Source organism: Lutjanus erythropterus, chromosome 9, assembly GCF_056507025.1.
Source record: "Lutjanus erythropterus isolate fLutEry1 chromosome 9, fLutEry1.hap2, whole genome shotgun sequence".
NCBI classification, from domain to species: domain Eukaryota; kingdom Metazoa; phylum Chordata; class Actinopteri; order Lutjaniformes; family Lutjanidae; genus Lutjanus; species Lutjanus erythropterus.
Window position 1 is genome coordinate 23,065,341 of NC_139325.1, and position 20,196 is coordinate 23,085,536.

The 20,196-nt window shown below is 38.4% G+C and overlaps 1 protein-coding gene across 2 annotated transcripts in view; it reads left to right on the forward strand.

Annotated features, from left to right (window-relative positions):
• The window catches only part of lmtk3 (lemur tyrosine kinase 3), a 33,101-nt gene continuing 12,905 nt past the window's right edge, over nucleotides 1-20,196 (forward strand). Inside the window, exons 1-10 of one of the 2 annotated variants that reach the window (XM_084726671.1) lie at nucleotides 1-1,123; nucleotides 7,637-7,785; nucleotides 8,168-8,315; nucleotides 10,689-10,762; nucleotides 10,964-11,082; nucleotides 13,024-13,111; nucleotides 15,279-15,427; nucleotides 17,049-17,133; nucleotides 17,400-17,521; nucleotides 19,524-19,673. In XM_084726671.1, the coding sequence (XP_084582797.1) occupies nucleotides 1,033-1,123; nucleotides 7,637-7,785; nucleotides 8,168-8,315; nucleotides 10,689-10,762; nucleotides 10,964-11,082; nucleotides 13,024-13,111; nucleotides 15,279-15,427; nucleotides 17,049-17,133; nucleotides 17,400-17,521; nucleotides 19,524-19,673 (1,175 nt within the window). In that variant the 5' untranslated portion in view covers nucleotides 1-1,032. The remainder of the gene's footprint in view (nucleotides 1,124-7,636; nucleotides 7,786-8,167; nucleotides 8,316-10,688; nucleotides 10,763-10,963; nucleotides 11,083-13,023; nucleotides 13,112-15,278; nucleotides 15,428-17,048; nucleotides 17,134-17,399; nucleotides 17,522-19,523; nucleotides 19,674-20,196) is intronic. The other variant, XM_084726672.1, reaches the window with a different exon arrangement.

Below are 20,196 nucleotides of genomic sequence, written 5' to 3' on the forward strand. Positions count from 1 at the left end.
ATAAGGCATGAGAGTCGTCTTTTCCTGCTTTTAAAGGCTGCATTACAGTAAAGTGCCGTCATCTTCTAAACTTGCCAGACTGTTCTAGTTGTTTAATTATTTATCTTTACCCACTCAGTCAGAGATTTATTCACAATAATGATCTGCTCACTGTACATTGTTCATAACAGCTTGATCTTCATTTATTTTTGGCTGGAAGTTTTAGGAAATGTTCTGTTTTTATGTAATATAACACAGAAAGAGTGTATTTACTGTTCAGAAAGTGAGGAAGGCTTGCACCCTTTGGTCAATTAACACCTAATTTTTTATTATTTAATAACAGTGGCTCGTATGATTACTGGAGTGATACTTAAAGAGATTTAAAATCCAATATAAGATCGATATAAACTCAGTAGTTGGCAGCACACACACACACACCATCAGCTCCCTGAGGGGATATTACCACCACAGACCTTTTTTCTTTTTATTTTTTTTCTGGAGCCTTATGATGATCAGGCTGGACCATGACAATGCGCTGTGCCGTGTGTATGTGTGTGTGTGTGTGTGTGTGTCTGACGTAGCCTGGCGGAGGAGAAAAACACAGACACCCCCTCCAACACCGAGAGATAGATAGAGAGAGGTGGGGAGAAAGAAATGCATTTATTTATTTATATAAGAGAGGAGAAATAACGGCGGGTGGTTGTTTTCAGCAGACGGAGGCAGAGCGGTGAGGATGCACAATAGAGCATCTCACACACCGTGTTTAATTGCGGATTAGAGGAGGAGGAGGGAGGAGGAGGAGGAGGAGGGAGCACAACAAGGAAGGAGAGGAGACGCTCTTTATTATTTGGGAGACAAGCAGCGGAGAAGAGGAAGGAAAGAGGAGGAGGAGGAGGAGGAGGGGGGAGACAGAGAGAGACAGCAGCGTGAGCCCGGAGACACAGGCACAGACCGTGGCGGGGGGACGGGAGGAGAGAGGAGGAGGACACCGACACCGACAGTCGGCAGCGTCGCTCGGATGGTGTTGTTGTTGTTGCTCCGGACGCGGCGACGATGCGGCCACACTGCTGGGTGATGGTAGCGCTGGCGGGGATCATGTCGTACCTCAGCCCGGAGAGAGCGCTCGGAGCCCCGCAGAGGGAAGGTGAGCGGAGTCGGTGGTGGTGGTGGTGGAGGAGGAGGAGGAGGAGGAGGGGGGTCTGAAAAGCTGTCAGTGATGCTGGAGAAAGGAGCAGAGAGAGAAGGGGGGATGTAGTCAGTTATGAAAAGGCCTCTCTTAGTGTTATCTGAGGCATAATGCGAATTATTATTGCAGTACGTGGCTGACTTAATGAAAACAGGAGCGAGGCTGCTTTGGTGATGGGTAGGGTACCATATTTGCATGCAGTGATGAAAATATTAGGAGGAGGGGGGTGTTTCGTTTCGATCTCAGGCCTCTCACATCGATGGCATTTAAAAACAGCACATACTGTATGAATAGCAGGCTAAAATCGTCGGGATATTTAGTCTATAAATAGCCTCCCGCACGGCTCTGGAGGATGATTTAGCCTATTAACCAGTGCTGGCATCTTTATTTTTCCTCAATTTGAATATGCCCTCTTATTCCTCTTCTTCTCCCCCAAAAGATCTGGCAGGCAGAGAGTTGTGTTTGTGTAATGTGTGCAGTCATTGTATTGTGGTGTATTGTTTTGATAAGAGCTGCTGGCACCGGGGCTGCTGGTGGAAAAGGCCCTGTGTTAGGTTCCTATTTATATGCAGTGTCTGTCTGGACATCTGTCTAGGGAAAGATGAAAGAATAGCACTGCACAGGAATTGTGCATCAGGACCGGAGACACCAGTTATAATGTTTGTGGTAACCACACTGCCAAAAAAAAGGTCATTTAGTTTTCATATTTAGCACATGTTTTGCAGGGATGATAAGCAACAATTAGCTGTTTTTCTCTGTGTTTCATTGGTTAAAGCCATTGCATGTAAATAAAGATATGTGATCACAAATATAAAGGCAACACGTTTGTTTTTGCTCCAATTTTATATGAGTTGTAGTCAAAAATCATCAACCAAAGATAGACAGTGTCAGGGCCTGACTGATACTGTTTTTTTTTTTTTGGGCCAAATGCTGATAATCATATCAGGGAGTAAAAACATTCTGTATGTCTTGTGACAATGATATGTAAAATAATGAAGGCAAGATATTTTACAGTTGAACAATGAACTTTATTCTCCAAAATGATAACAGGGCACTGCAACAGTAAACTTGCACTGGTATTTCTAATAATTATAAATAACTATCCATAAAAAAAAACACAAATAAAGCAAAAATACATGCATATATTAAACCTGAATTAAGAAAAAGGATAAAATAAAGCTAAAAAATAAATATTTATGATTAACAATTAGCTGCATTTCTCTCATGGGTTAAAACCGCTGACTGTAAATTAAGATATGTCAACAAAAATATAATGGCGGCACTTATGTTTTTGCTCCACTTTTATGAGTTGTAGTAAAAATCTAGAACTTATCATCAGCCCTGTGTGAAACAGCCATAGTTCAGTGCCAGGGCCCGACCACTACTGGGTTTTTGGGGCTGATGATGATACCAACATTAGGGAGTAAGAAACTTTAGAGGTTCTTTATACAAAATATAATATATTGAATAGAGCCTGACTGGTATGGGATTTTTTTTTTAGATTGATACCAGTTTTAGGAGGACTATTTAAATATAGTGATTTTTTTTTTTTAAACTAGAATGAAAATTGACATTTTCTATGTGGATTGTTCACTAATTTTGTACAGATATGACCATGCAAAGACACTCAGAAGGATGCTTTCTGAACCAAATATCTAAAATAAAAGAAGTAGCTGGATAAACATCAGTACAGTTCAGTATATGCCAATTTCTGACTATTTTAATCCTGTCAGTCAGTTAGGGGCAGGTTATAAAACAAGAAGCTTCTCAGCATTTACAACGGCTCCTCTTGTCCTCATAAATGTTCCTCATTCTGCTAAATCTAAATCACCCCAAGCATCGTTTTCTATTACATGTTCTTTAAAAAAGTTTGCATATCACAAAACATATACACTGATAATGATATATCTGTGATGATAAGCTCATATTGTTTGCATATCAGCCAACTGATATTTTGGTTTGAGATCTAATACAGATTATAATGATCCCTCACTTGTGATAAAGAAATGTAATGGAGGCATTTTACAGTTCAACAATAAATGTTTTTGTCCAACATCGACATCAGGTCAACAGTAAATAAGAGTAAAATTTAACCGGTATTTTTAATAATTATAAATAACTATGAATAAAAAAACATAAACAATATTAAACCCGAAGGATAACAATACATGAAAAGCTGCCTATAAGGCTAACAAATAAAAACAATCTGCATTATGTTCTGTAAAAAAAACAACAACAACAACAAAAAAACCTCTTTCATATGTGGCGATATAGCTGTGATAGGCCAATATCAGCCAGTAATATTGGTCGACTGATATATATATAAGGATTAGTACTATAATTTCAAATTTTAATTATCCTAATAACTGTGTTTGATTACTGAGCTTTGATAAACTCGCAGTAAATACTGTCCAACATCAACCAATGTCAAATGCAATAGAAACACTGACATTGTAAAGGACATGATGCCATTTCAAATAACTAACAAGATTTTAATATCAAGCTTAGTGAAATGATTTCAGTTTGTGTGTCAGCACTTTTTGAACATTTCAGCACATTTTAAAAATAACAGGATAATAATGATATCTGTGATAACATAACTGTGACATGAAATGTTCATACCATTTCATCTCTGGTGCTCACTAACACAGATTTGAACAAATTATGTCAACAAAATTTGGCATAAACCTTTTGTGTACACAGAAAAAGTCTTTGTACTTCAACTCACAAAAAAATGGAGCAAAATCAAAAGTGTTGTGTTAATAATTTTGTTGAGTGTATGTCAATGATTAAAATTCACGTAGAGACTGATTATCTATAATTTATTGGAACCCACTGTACCAATTTTCTTTTATTAGCAACAGATTGGACTGTTCAGCAGTCTACACTCTGATATGAAGCTGGTCTTATATGCTGAACACGTCTTTATTTACCTTTGCTCAGGATGTGTGAAACAGTAATGATCTGTCTGTGTTGAAACTTTTTGTATGTGAGACAACAAGACAAAGACAAGAAAGCAAAAGGTGCTAACAGTGAAATGAAGATTACATATTTATCTCACAATTAAAACAAACATTTCTTCATGTCTTTGATTTTTACTGAAAAGCAGTTCCTCTTTGTCCAATATTTATTAAGTTGGTAAATTATTAAATATACTTTGAAATTTATGTATGCAGTGTTTACAATATCACGACCTTATGAATGAATGTATTTTTGGATTTATATGAGAGACAGACTGAAATTGGGATATTTTAAGACAGCACTTACTAAGTCATAAATTTTAAGGTACAGTTTCAATAGCACTGTTTATGTAACACTGTGAGTCAATTGTTTTTCCTAATGCCCTTTATTTTTTCTCATGCTCATAGTTTGAGATTGTAATATAGTATTTCTTTAGTGTGAACAACTATTTATAATGTGTTTAATGTATTGTAATATCAGTAATGAACAGCCTTAAAGGGACAGTACATCCCAAAATCAAATGCATTCTTTTCCTCTTACCTGTTGTGCTATTTATCCATCTAGTTGCTGAGTTTTGTAGACTAGATAGCACTTGGCGTGTGGTGCTCAAAGCGCCAAAAAACAGATTTTCAGCAGCAATGTCTCTTTTAAGAAATTATGTCCTCATTTCTCAAGATAATTCACAGACCTTGTTGTGCTTGTAGGAACTACTTTCTTTCTACCAAACTATGCCCCTCGACTGAATTGTCACTCTGTCTAGCTCAGCGATGCTAACATTACAGCTCAGCTGAGGACGGTGCCATTTGTGTTTACATCCTGTCACGAGTACGAGCCTCTCATCCGTGAGGAGGTGCACGCTCCTGTTTGTGCAGTGATATGGGTTTTTCAAGCATATTTTTTGGTACTTTGAGCACCACAAGCCGAGTGCCATCTACTTTGATTATTTTCGAGAGAAGGCAGATATTTCTTCGACCAATATCTCCAAAACTCTGCAGCTCACACCAAAACAATCTAGCAGCGTTACATGTACGAGAAAAATATACATTTTTGAATTGGGGTTGAGCTGTCCCTTTAAATTGAATGTCTTTGACTATTTAAAACATCATCTTGGGCTCTGAAAAGACATGTTTTTTTGACATTTCATAGTCTAAATGATATCATGAATAATGGAATTAATCAAGAAAATAATCTGAAAATTAATCATTAATTAATGAACTGTCCCTTTAATATAACTATTATCCCTAAGGCATTTTCATTATTTCATCATTATCATTTGAGATTGTAATGTACTATTTTTTAGGTGTAACAAATGTGTGTAATGTCAGTAAAATGCAAGACTGTTCATGGTTTGTTTATAAAGTACATGGATTTACATGTAACAGCATGAAATACCTGCTAATGCTATTTTTGCAGCCTAAGATGCTGCACTGTTTACACAGACTTAGAAAAGCTAGACTAAGCAATTTATTTCGAGGTATGATTTAAATATTAATGTTTATGTTTATGGTTAATATATAAGTCCTCCACTGTGTTAAAGGGACAGTTCACCCCATAATCAAATATACATATTTTTCTCTTGTCTGTCTAGATTGTTTTGTTGTGAGATGCTGATTACTGGATTACTGGTCTTCTCTTGAATATAATGTAACTAGATGGCACTCAGCTTGTGGTGCTCAAAGTGCCAAAAAAAAAAAATGAACTGAGCTATGCCCGCCTACTGTTTCACTGCACTAGCTAGATCAGTAGTGCTAACGTTACAGCTGACACCACTTCCTAACTGGAAGCAGTGTGAACAAGTGAGCGAGCGAACATCAGATTGTTTTAGTTTTTCCCACTGAGGATGTCCTAACCTGCATCATGCATTAGCAAATAAGCTAAGAAACAAGTTGCTTGTCGCCCTGGTTCTGTTTCAGCAAAGTTTCATGCACTTGCTTCACCTCCAAACCAAGCTAACTAACTAAACTGTCAACAGGGAGGGAAAGACACTAATTAACAAGGTTGAGAAGTGGAACCTTGTGTATCATAACAGTAGCATTTTTATGGGAATATCCTCAAGAAGGACGAGGTTTGGGAGGAAACCGAGGAGATGTTTGGATTTAAAAGTAAGTTAAGTGTCCCCTAATTATATCGAAACAAAGCTGAAGTAAGAAAATTAGGTTATGAATAAAAAACTTAGACACTTATCTTACTAATCTGCAGAGGGAGGAATCACAAACTGCACTGCTGCACATTGCTTGTAATATACGTGGACAATTTTCTCCCTCAGGTTTATGTACTTGCTATATGTTAGGAAGTGGTGTCAGCTGAGGAGGACGCCAGTAATGTTTACATCCTGTGCTGTCATGAGCATGAGCCTCTCGTCCATGAGTAGATGCACACTTCCTTCTGTGCCGTGATACGGTTGGCATTTGATAGACAGAAAATAGTTCCTACATGAAACTGCTCACAGCAAGCTCTGTAGATTATCTTGGGTAACCGGGTCATGATTTCTGTAAGCAGACATTGCTGCTGACTTTTTCAAATCGATTTATTTTGCAATTTGAGCACCACAAGCCAAGTCCCATCTACTTCCATTATATTCAAAACAAAGCAGATATCTCTATGGCCGATATTTCCAAAACTCTGCGACTCACACCAAAACAATCTAGATGGATAAATAGCACTACAGGTAAGAGGAGAACTATGTATTTATTTATTTTGGGGTGAACTGTCCCTTTAAGTGTGAGCCACGTTCTGGCTGTCTCAGGGTGTCATTGTTCCTCTCTCTCTTGTCAAGTGATGTCATGTTTGACGTATTTTGGCTGCAGTTATTTAAATGAAACCTATAGACAACACCTGAAGGGTATTTAACCACCCTGCCCTGCCCCTTTTCTTTTCTACAGATGGTTCACTTCCCACAATCGACCACGTTGAGGTACAAATATCAAATGTCCCGATCCCTCCCTCTCTCACCTGAGTAGTAAACCTTCCTGATTTGAGTAATTCTTTTCCAGTTTCCAACCCTTCCCAGTTAGCGCTCCTTTTTTACCTAAATGACAACTCCAGCCACCCCTCCCCTGCTTCTTAACTGTGTTTCCTGAGTGGAATGCCATTTCTGATATATTCCCCCTGTACCCCATGCTTTTGTCCTTACTGGAATGGTATATTATCCCACTTTCAAGCTTTAATTCCAGTCTCTATTTTCCTTTACTGATTCAGACAATCGTTTTTTATCTTTAACTTCTTTTCCTGCTTTTTTCCTCCCAAATCCCCTGATGCAAGCTGTCCATTGGGGTTCTCCACTGTGTCCCAACCTGCCGCTAAAGAAAAACGCTCCAATGGTTTCCCTCTAAACAAAACACCTGTAGCAATATATTTTACACTTTTCTGATTCAGTGAAGTCTCTCTTTTCCTTCTCACTGACTCAAACCTAACAGTGTGTCCCCCTTATAGAAGTACAAATACCCTGAATTCCTGTATTAAATCCTTCCCTCTGTTTGTATTTCCTCCCTGTCTTTTTTTCCCTCTCAGTTTCTCAATCCAGGGCTGCATCCCTCTCTCCTCCACCCTACGTCGTCATCCTCATCTCTTGCTCAGGGCTCGTCTCTTTTGTTCTGCTGCTCCTGACCTGCCTGTGCTGTAAGAGAGGAGGAGTGGGATTCAATGTAAGTCTTAAACATGTAAGAGATCTATTCACCTCTCTCTTCTTTCTTTGTTTTTTCACACCTTTTGTGCATCTTGCATGTTTTTTTATGTAGGTTTTGCCTGATGAACTGTATGGAAATTGAAACATAAGTCAATAATTCCATTTCAATGAAGCAGAAATAGTCAATAGCTATCTCTCAGTCTAATCTTGACTAAACCTCTGTTTTTTGACCTGACGGTGTTGTTGTGGAGCTGGCAGACAGGGTGTCATTAGTTCAGAATGGCTGCTTTCTCATTGTCTGCCCTTGAGAGTTACTGCTAAATCCAACTGTATTATTAAGTGAGAGAGAACAGTTAATTTTAAAATTTTAATTACACCAGGAATGTGATTTTTCTGTGCTGTTGTGGCTCAACCAGGAGTTTGACAATGCAGACGGGGAGGAGTGCTCCGCAGGCTCCAGCCCCATCCAGGAGGACAGCCTGTCATCATGTCCCTCCCTCCCTGAGGTCTACACCTTGCCAGTCAGAGACAGGCCCAACTGCCCCGCCCTGCAGGATGGAGCAGGTAACAACCAGAAGTGACTCTCCTGGGGCGTCACACACACAATTTCTATATTAAGTCTTACGTTAAGACGGGAGGAGTCTAAGATAGGATTTTTGCCTATTTGGTATTACAGAAAGCAAATTCTAATCTTATTTTATACTCAGTCCAACATCGCTGATTAACTTATTTTTTCCATTTACCTAGCAGTAATTTTTCAGTCATTGAAAAATACTGAATATACATTGAAACATACAAAAAAATGGAGCAAAACCATAGACATACTGTATGACTTCGATGAAATTTCATCTGTGGAGGAATCCAAAGATTTTGGGGGAAATTTACAACAATGATAACTTGGGAGACAAAAGACAGAGAGTGGGCTTTTATAGCTAACCTAGCTAGTTACTACTACAGGTGGAAAAATGAAAATGAGGACAGCTTAACAGTCAAAGCCCTAAGTTCTAAAGTTTGGAAGGTTTAGGAATGTGTTGGAGCAACCAACAAGGAGAATGAGCATTTTGTTAATTCATTTCAACACAGTATAATATCATTACAAACAAACAAAATCTACAAAACTACAGTACAATTAGCAGCAGTGTACTGAAAAAAGCCCATAAGCGTTACAACAATCTCCTGCACCTGATGGCAATGCACAACTCCCTGTGACTAAATGATAACTGATAGACGAAAACATGGTTGACTAAAACTCTTGGTGCTGACTAATAGTTAAGTTGACTATTAGGGGACAGCCCTACACTATTGTAAGTTTGGAGGAACATTGACTGAGGAACTGTTCATCTGTCATAACCTTTTTCCTAAATCAGGACCTAATCCTAATTACAATGGTTACCAAACAGTTAAAATAGGATCTGCAAGTTAGGAGGTTCCTGTAATATGGACCGTGTTCTCCGAACCCTCATTCGAGTGCAGCTTCAAACCCCTCACAACAAAGCTGAAATGCTGTCCTGCACTACACTCCCTCAGGGTCTGTTGACTGAGTCACTGATGTGGATCCATTAAAGGTCTCAAACTGAGTGTACGACCAGATACTGAACTTCAGTGGAGTGGAAACCATGATCTGAGAAAATTCTGCATCAGTGCTCTGTACGAGCAGACCAAGTTGGACATTTGGCCACAGACAGGGATGGTATCAGCACACGTTAGGGTGGAGTACATGAATTTTTGTCTCAGGAAGAATATTTTTTGCTTATTGTTGCTTCATTTGGATGTTTGATCTCTACTGGGCAGAACGGCTCTGCTTAACATTTCTCTGTGCTCACTGAGTTTAAGAGATGTAATTACCAGCAGATGCATCTGCACTACAGGAACTTTCCCCAGGGACTAGGAACCTTCAGAGGAACTTGGTGCATTTCCACCACAGGGATCAGGATCTAGATGAAGTTCCAGGGATATTATTTTACCCCCAAAAAAGTCCCTACTTAGGAAGTAGTACTTTCCAAAAGTACAGGATTAGGGGATGGGTCTTGCAGCACTGAACAATTCTGATCGGTCACGTTCTCATTTTATGCATTTTATTTCAGCCACCATTTTTGAAAATCTGCAACCACAGAATTTCTGCTCATTGTGCTTCAACACATTAACATGGAGTTACAGAAGAATACAAACAACAGATGGACCAACGGCGAAAACAAATATTGATGCCTGTCTGTCTCTTTATATGGTATCATTCTTGTTGTATAATCGCACACAAAATTTCCTTGTAAAAACAAGTCACTGCTTACGTCAACTGACTAATTTCCCTGATCTTTATGGGTCTTTAGACTCAGACAACAACAGGTTGAAGGAACTTTTATCTTCCTTGAAAAGTAGTTCCTGGGACTAAAAATTCCAGGTGCTTCTCGTGGAAATGCAGCTTTACACATGTGTGATGTGGAAACATGAAACTCCCACTCTGAAATGGACTTTTCAGAGAATCAGGAGACATCTTGTATCCAGTAGTTAAACTTTTGAAACGAGCAATATCTGCAGATTTGAACCCTACACTTTGATACCAAGCTTATATGCCAAACATATCTTTGTTTACCTTCAATACAATTTCATAACAACATCTGCAGATTCCTTTTTGTGGAAAATCGTATCAGACACAAACTATTATTCAAAGAAGTATTATTCAAAGCTCAGTATATGTAATATATCACGTTTACTTAACTGGAAACATGTCTTGAGAGGACCTTTAATGTTTTGGTGATGGCAGTGGTAGTTTCTTATTTAACTGTACCTATGAACAGCACTGTCAATAATATTTTTGTCCTGAGTATATGAGTTTTTAAAGTGATTTCCTTCTTTTGTTGTGAGATATACTGTCATAAAAGAATATCAAATGCCGATGTCTGTGTGACCCTGATCTTTTTTTATTCCTCTTCTTTTTCACAGATTCTAAGTCTCAGTGCTTCAAAAGGCACACTTTAAACTACCTTCAGGAGATAGGAAATGGCTGGTTTGGAAAGGTAACATGATTGCCTCTCGCATTCAGACATCATTGTGTTTTCATGTGAAGAACAATTTTCTCTGTTACAGCATGCTCTGCTCTATTATATTTAATACTGGCTAAAGACCAGATCAGGAGTCTTAACTCAAAATAGCTCTTTTACTGCCTGTCTCCTTCTCCTGGGCACGTTTCCATATTATTGTCCATCGATCTCTTCCAGGTGATCCTGGCTGAAGTGCTGTGTGACTGCAGCTCCTCTCAGGCCGTGGTGAAGGAGCTGCGCGTCAGTGCCAGCCCTCTGGAGCAGAGGAAGTTCTTGGCTGAGTCTGAGCCGTACAGGTGGGAGAAACTGCTGAAACTTGACTCCACATTTTGGGGACTTAATGCAGGAATGTGTAACCTTTACTCAACAACATCCATTGTGGCCACAAGTGACTATTATGTGACAATTGTAACACAATAGCAGAGAAGATAATTCACTCTTCCTTCCTAAATTCTACCCAGTTTTGTTCTGTGCTCCAATAATAGTTGGGCAAGCTTGGTACCTTGGTCAAATTTCAACTGTTATTGGAGCACAGAGCTCTTTTATTGGTGACCTAAGAAGGGCCAGTTCAAGTCATTGAAATGACTGTACATTTGCTAACATTAGCCATGATATGCTACTGGTCATACATATATTGTATATTGCTTATGTAGCTTGGCTCTGCCAGAACAATTGGCAACTGCAAATTTGTCTGAGGTCCAAGGTGCAGGCCAACTGGGACAGACTAAAATGCCTCTTAATGCAAACTAATCAGAACAACAAAACATGTGCTGTCGAGATGAGTGGCAGAAAAATGAAAGCAGACGAACATTACACTGTCCAGAGATGAGCTTTGAAGGCGTAGCATCAATATGTCTGTGAACATTCATGCACACTTGCATATTCTGGTGTCTAAATGACTGCTAGGTACAAAACGTTTTGGAATTTGTCCAGTATATTGCCTCAGTGAGCACTGATGAAACAGGCTGCAATGGCTGTAATCTACTCCTTGGGGGCAACTGTGCCCATCAAAGTACGTCCACTAAAAGTGCTTGTTTTTGTTACTGAGATACTCAGATTGTTTTTCTAAGTGTCTGACATCATTATAAAAAGGATCCCTCTAGAGATAGGAATGTTGGATAAAGAATAAGATCTTTTTTATTTGACCAGACAGCTAATTTATTGCTTTCCTCAAAGCCACCAGACATTGACAAAACAGTAATTTTACCTTGTATCTCATTGTAAAATACACTTACTTCAAACTCAAAAGAAACAAAATAAAATTCACCAAAACCATCTTGGTTCATCTCTTTGCTGCTCAAACAATCCCATGCTGTTATTCCATGCTGCCCCTCTGATGCCCGACCTCCCTCTTGCAGCCATCTTGGTTGTTTCGTTTGTTCCTTAGTTTGTTTCAGACCTTCCCCATATTAGATAAACGGTTGTGATTGTCCTGACCAGATCCAGGTCAATGAGAAATCTGTCTGAACGGGAGGGGGGCCAGACACAGCTGCCAGAGCAAATAAAACATGAGCTCACACATTTGTCTGGTTCCCAGGGTTTGTGTTACGTCTTCTTTAAAAGATTACATAATCTCACTTTAATCACTGATAAAAGGAGCTTGATTCAAGCTTGAATCGAACCTGTTTACTATCAGGACAGACTTGACAACTAACCATATAAACTACAGAAATATTTTTGTGCTCTATGATTGGTAATGTTACTGCAGGGAGATGGTAATAAAAACTTGTTCTTGATGATGAGAACTGAACCGACCCAATTAGTGTGTTTGTCTCCAGCACCTTCCCTTTACACACACACACACACACACACACACACACACACACACACACACACACACACACACACACACACACACACACACACACACACAAATATACACCCACAAGAGGTCATTTTCACACACATTCATGCTGTTTACATCTCCTGTTTCATTTGCTGTTGCTGAGGCACAAACCCTCCCCTTGTCCTGTTCTCCTCTTGTCTCTTGTGTCCCAGTTTGTGCTACCTGACAACAAGCAGAACACACAAAACACTAATACTATCTATCTATCTATCTATCTATCTATCTATCTATCTATCTATCTATCTATCTATCTATCTATCTATCTATCTATCTATCTATCTATCTATCTATCCATCCATCCATCCATCCATCCATCCATCCATCCATCCATCCATCCATCCATCCTATAATCTGTCCACCTATAATCTCTGTTTTTTCTTTCTCCCTTCAGGAGCCTTAAACATCCCAACATCCTCCAGTGTTTGGGGCAGTGCAGTGAGAGCATCCCGTTCCTTCTGGTTATGGAGTTCTGTCAGCTGGTGAGTGCAAATCCACAATTTGAAAATGGGACAAAATTTAAATGGAACATAGAAAATAACATAAATGCCTCTAAAAAAGGGCCTTTGCCTGAAAGTACCTACATCTTTATTGCAGACACTATGGTGCATCATTTTAAGGTAAACAGTTGCTGACAGTTAAGTTTGTTAAATTATATATATTCCTGAGTGTGACTCTTGTTGCTTTACACAGTAAACAGTTTTTATTTATACTTATTTATTTTAATGTGTTTTTTTTGTACATCTACAATTTGTGCACAAATGATTCTGCATCTTCGGAGCTGTGTTGGTTCTCACTTTACTCTGAAATCTCTCAGAACAAAGTGCTAATTGCCATACTGCTTTTATTACTGACAAATGCTGTTAATCAGCATGACAGCTATTGTGTTTCACCTTTCACTGTATTGTAGTCGCAGCAAATGTTATTTTGTTTTCATGAGGCTTTTACTTCATTTACTTTTTTGATTAAATGCAGTTTATATGTCAGTAGCTCTGCATATTATTTGCAAGAGGTGGGATCAAGTTATTGTTTTGCCATCTTAAGTCTTTACACTCAATTCCCAAGTCAAGACAGGCCAGCCCCAAGTCCTAAACTTATAGTTTTGAGTCTTAAACAAGTCATAATACACTCTTCACCAAATGTAATGTCATATTAACAACAGAGCCTCGACTTATTGTTCATTATGCAACTTCTAATGTAAAGTTACACAAGTTGTTGCATTTCCATCTGTAATTTTTGACCCGCACATTTTGCATACAGCAAATAATTTTTTGTTGACCACCAGATAGTTTTTGAATGTGAATGAAATTTTTTTGGTATAAGTTTTTTCAAACTCAGTAACGTAGCATTAGTTCTTTATGGTTCTGTCCTGCAACTTAATGGATGCTGTTGGATTGGTTCAAACAGAATGGATTTGGTGTCAACTTTCTAAGAATGAATATAAATGTTAGTTGATTCAAATTCAAATGAAGAGAAATTAATTGATTCATGGCACACCTTTTAAATAATAATAACTTTTTTCAAAATCTTTGGGCTTCACAGAAAGTATCACATTTTTTCAATTCAAAAGGCTCCAAGTCCAAAATAAATCCACCAAGTAACATCACCAGTCATTATTGTCAATGTACAAGACAAGCTGCAAGTCTTGTTTGATTTTGTGAAATGTAAAGTCAAATAAAATTCTGACTCGAGTCCAAATCATGTGACTCTGCACTGTAGTGTGTAATTTTAAGGTAAATGTAATTTTGTAAATTTGTAATTTTTTTTACATCTACAATTTGTGAGAAAATGATTATGCATCTTTGGAGTTGTGTTGGTTGTCTCAATTTACTCTGAAAACTCTCACAAAAAAAGTGCTAATTGTCATACTGCTTTTATTACCAACAAATGCTGTTAATCAGTGTGAAAGCTTTTATGTTTCACATTTGCAGCAGTTTTTCATTTGTGTTGTAGTTGCATCGGATGTTATTTTATTTTCATGAGGCTTTTATTTCATTTGCTCTTTGATTTAATGCCATTTGTATGTGAGTAACTCTGCATATTATTTGCTGCAGAAATGATAAATTATTACAACTATAAATGTTGCAGGGACACTACGATCTGTTTTGCATCTCCACAATCGGTTTGTTTTCCCTCCCTCAGCCGGCTTAATCACTGACTGATTAAGAAAACCATATGAGTGGACTCTCAGGCCAAACAAAGGCACAAGCAGATCAATTGCAACAGCACAGCGAGAGGAGCCAAACAACACTGCAGCAGTCCTTATAGATAGCTATTATCATGTCTGATAAAGTCTGCTGTTGTCCTTTCCTCACAGATATTTTTCATCCTTTTATATAGTGCTCATTTTATTTCCTTGCCCTTCCTGAAGCACAAATGACTAACACAAAGGCTGGCAGCTCATTACCAATTCCCCTGCTGCTTCTGAGGCTCTGTGATGGAAAACACCTAAAAAGAGACGTATTTACTGCACAAGTCACAAATATCCTCTTCGCTTATTTGATGTTGCCTCTGAGTTTTATCTCTGTTTTAGGACAGAGGGCACAAACACTTGGCACACACACTTATGGCCAACCTGGCATTAACTGGTCTTCGACTTAAGCCTGCATGCAATTCACTGCTTTCATTATTGCTGTCTTGTGCAAACAGGGTGACCTGAAGAGGTATCTGAGAGCCCAGCGGAAGTCAGATGGGATGACGCCTGACCTGCCAACTCGGGACCTCTTGACTCTTCAGAGAATGGCTTTTGAGATTACATCAGGCCTGCTGCATCTCCATGAAAACAACTACATCCACAGGTCAGTCATGACTCGGCCCATAATCAGGATTCAATTCCTTAAAGATCCCGTATCATAAAAATGTGTTTTGAGTGTCTTTTGTGGTTTTTATAAACTCAGAGACGTAAAATAAAAGCTGTGAAAATATGAAGGCGCTTACTACTGCTATTCCCCTAGCTCCCCCACAACAAGATCGCCTCGCAGCTGCACAAGCGAGTAACGCCTGGGTCACACTGGCTTTTCATTTCCACACACATATTAACAGGTTAGAGCAGCCACACAGCCTGCGTGAGCAGAGCAGCTCACATGCATCTCGACCATTTTTCCTGTGTGACATTCACAATCCTCTGCATAAATACACAGTGAAAATGATCTGCTGATAGTCATATCGACATCTTACCAGCACCTGCTGGGGAGGGGGGCTCAGCAGAATGCTTTAAAAAAGTCAAATTATCATTATGTAATTTATTGTAAAATACAATTTATAATAAAATATAACATATCAAAATTTTATTTGCCATGCCAGCCAAGTGCTAGCTCACAAACATGGACATTTTTTTGAAAAGGAAAAGACCTGACAAGCAGATCAACAGCACAGCTGGCTGCAAAAGACCCAGAGAACTCCAAGCCAAGTAAAACTCACGAATATGATGGAACAGTGGGGATTTACTGCTGCATGCAAGTTTGGCTAAGAGTGCCCCAAATGCCCTCTGTTCCAAATGACTGTTTAAAACTGTATAAACTTCAACGTCACTTGAAACAAAAGCACCTAGCAGAGTCTTTTGCAAGCAATCTTTTGTAAGACATCTTGCAAAAGGGGGCCCCCACCATAAGCTAATACTATTTGGGCATCCATGGACATGGAAATGTTTGGGACCCCTAATATAAAGTAAATAGTAAGGGATGCAATGAAATAAAAGAAAAGAAAAAAGGGAAAAAGGCATTTTACATTGCAGTATGTCTTGTTTGTGCTCCTGGTCTACTGCAGTTCTGTCTTATTCCAGAATAGTTTGAATTATCCTGTCTTTCGGGAGGGTAAGAAAGTCTGAAATTTCCTAGTTAATTTTGGGAAGAAATCTCCTCTTAATTATTAATATTCTCTCTCTGTCTTGCTGAACAAGGGGAAAAGAAATACACTGCTTTCTGGTTACAGGTCTTTTCTTCCCTTCAAAACTCTTCTGCCAACTCAGTGTAGAAAGGCAGGGCTGGCAGTGGCAGCATCACAGCAGCAACACTGTCTGTGTGCCACTACAGGCATACAAGCCAGTAGCCAGCCAGTAGTTTAGTGTATTAGCCATTGCGCACAGGTACACGCAGCCAGAGTGCCCCGAGCATAAGAGTTTTACCTGATTTCTGTGTTTAAATCAGATAACCATAACCTTGCCTCCTCACTGCCTGCTTCTTCCCAGGTTAGCCTTCATGATGAGTGTGAAGCAGTGATTCTAGCCATGTTGCTGAAAACCAGACAGGAAAAATGCATGGAATGGAATCATTTTCTAGTTGACACCCAAAGTAAAAATATGAACCTGAAAATGAGCATATAATGGGACCTTAAAATAAAATTGTATTTGTGTGAAGATAGACAGATTGCATCTCTATTCAATCTGACTGATTTTTGGATCGTGTCTTCTTCTCTCTGCAGTGATCTGGCTTTAAGAAACTGCCTGCTGACCTCAGACCTCACTGTCAGGATAGGTGACTACGGCCTTTCACACAACCACTATAAGGTACGTGGATCTGTACTTGTATTTAAAATAAGTGCATGATTTATCCATGTAGGCTACCAGTTTTTTCATCTATGATTAATTTTTGGAATCCTGAACCCGTTTTGTTTTGTCACCATGTTCTTTATTGAAATAATGTAAATAATATGTAATAATTTTATATATGTGTGTGTGTGTGTGTGTGTGTGTGTGTGTGTGTGTGTGTGTGTGTGTGTGTGTATACATAATGTTCTTCATGAAAATGAATTATTATTGTGGTCTCTCTGAAGGAGGACTATTACCTAACTCCAGACAAGTTATGGATCCCACTTCGCTGGATTGCTCCTGAGCTACTGGAGGAGTACAGAGGATCTCTGATTGTTACTGACCAAACCAAGACCAGCAATGTTTGGTAGGTTTTAAAGCCCTTACAGCTGTTTATATCCAGCCTGGCTTAGTTTACACTCAGAGGCCACTTTATTAGGTGCACCTGTAAAAGCTAATGTAATCCAAAACAACAGCTCAGCCAGAAATTCTACCTTTACAAAGATTATAATGTTCAGTTTTCTTCTGATCACAGAGAGGTATTAATTAAACTATGTTTGTTTATTATCAAGGTCGTATTTTGCAGTGGTGTTGAACTGGACTGAAATATATTTGTAAGATGTGTTTCCCCCTCATGTTTGTAAAAAACTAATATTATGAATGATAAGCTTTGTAAAGGTTCCTTTGTAAAGGAGCTGTTGTTGTGGAGTGCATTAGATTGTATCTGTAACAGGACCGAGGAGTTGGGGGAGATTGTGTCATGTCAGAAGGATTTAAGTCTCTAGAATAATTCAAGGTACCATCAGACTATATTATGTAGATCAATTACAGATTCTGTGGATGACATAAATTACAGTAACCTGGATATGCTTACAAGATGTAATAACTGTTATGCACAGGTGATCGGTGGGTCACAGTTATTTAAAAACATCTCTTCAGTAACTAAGATTCTCATTAAGCTGTTGGAGCTTACAAACAGATTTTTTTTAGATATTTTCATCACAAATTATTTCTGCAGTGGAGGCTGCGCTCTCCATCATCTGGTTTAAAACTGGTCAAATGACACCAACAATCTGTTTTTCATGATAGCCTAATCTGTGCCACAGACAAGTGAAAAAACATCAATAATTCTTTTACGAAAAATAATTTTACAAAAATGAAAACAACATTACTTTAACAACTAAAATCAGGCATTATTGCCTATATTTGCAATTTGATAGGAATTTTTTCACAGATTCAGGAAGTTAAAAAGAAACTTTTGCTCTAATTCATGTAGACAAATTAATTATTTTGGTACTCTCATATGGATTTAGTCTTCTCTATTCTGGTGACAGCGGCAGCTTGTTGCGCATATCTCCATTATTAATTATTCATGACAATTTGGCAGCACTCCAAAATACATTATACATTCAGTGCAGCATCTTTTAATATTTTTCAGTATTACTGTGTTACCAAGTCAGGTCTCAACAGCATTTTTACCTTCAAGTCTCAAGTCAAGTCGAGTCTCCCTGTATACAGAGAGCTCGCGTTTTAGCTGGTTCATATTCATGTTCTGTTACTATAACAGTTTTTATCATTTTCAGGACAAACAGGACAGGATTGGGGATAACTGCTTGTAATTTGGGACTGTCCCAAATTGTTCTCCTACCAAGGAGTTTATTTGGTACATCAGTTTTTATGCTAGCCTCCATTGGTCTCATAGCATTAGTTTTCTTACTCACCTGAAACCAATATCAGACCATGTCTTTTTTGCAGTCTCAGTCAGACCTTGGATTTGGCCCAAAAATTCAATCTTTGAATCTTGAATTGAAGTCAACTGAAACTAGAGACACAAAGGCAGCTGTTTTGAAATGTTTTTCCAACAAATCATACCACAAATATTAAACACAGCCAGTGTGACCTGCATCAGTATGTTGGCAGTCCTAGTACCAGGCCCAATAATATCCGAGGGAGTGATGAAAAGAACAAGAGCCCAAACCGGACCGAACCCTGAGGCTCTGATATTACAAACTGCAGTTTAATGTTTTATTGAATGAACCAACAAGAAACCATTCTGGGAGCAAAACACATGAACAGAAGACGAGCACTCTTTGCTCTCACAGAGGAATAAAAAAGGCTTAAGATTTAAAAAAAGATTTTTATTATCTTATTCCTTTAAATAAGTGTTCCCACTGAATAAAATTACAAGACAACTCTAATAACATAACCAACAAAGTGTGTTTTCACCTGTTTTTTTTTTTATCCTGCCTCTCAGTCTTGTCTGCTTTACGCTGTAAACAAGGTGTTGTTATAAAGGTGTTACATAACAAAAAGTGAGAGGTCTGTGAAGATTAGTCTCTCACCGTCTCTTCATCTTCATTTTTTTCCAGGTCCTTGGGGGTGGTTATATGGGAGCTGTTTGAGTTTGGCTCTCAGCCCCACAGACACCTAAGTGACGATGAGGTCCTGACCTTCGTCATTAGGGAGAGACAGATCACCCTGGCCCAGCCCAGACTCAAACTCTCCCATGCAGACTACTGGTCAGTACCCACACTCTGAGGCTGGCTTGCATCAACAAGGATTAATTTTTAAACCTGATTAAATCATGGTTTAGATTTGAATTATGTTACACCAAACTCTTAAACTAGATTAAAATTAAGATTATTAAAAATAAGATTAAACCTCAGTTAAGATTTTATTTTTAACTTGGATTAAATTTAATTCTGAAACTTTAACTTCAGTTTTAAATGTGAACCAGTATTACTTTAAACTTCCACAAGTTCAAGACTGAACTCAATTACATTTTATGATACATCTCTCTTTCTTTCAGTCCAGTAGATAATTCAGCAAACAATTTTTTTTAAAAGGAGGAGAAATTGGAGCTTTTCTTCCAAGCCATCATGAGTAGGCATAGGCTAAGATAACTAACAGTTAGCTAGCAAACAATGTCAGGTTGTTTTTTTCACTTTTTACCTAAGTAGCAGAAAACATTTTGGTCACTTTTTAGCCAACTAGGAGACAATACAACATTTTTATTTTTTACTTTTTTTGCTAGCTAGCTAA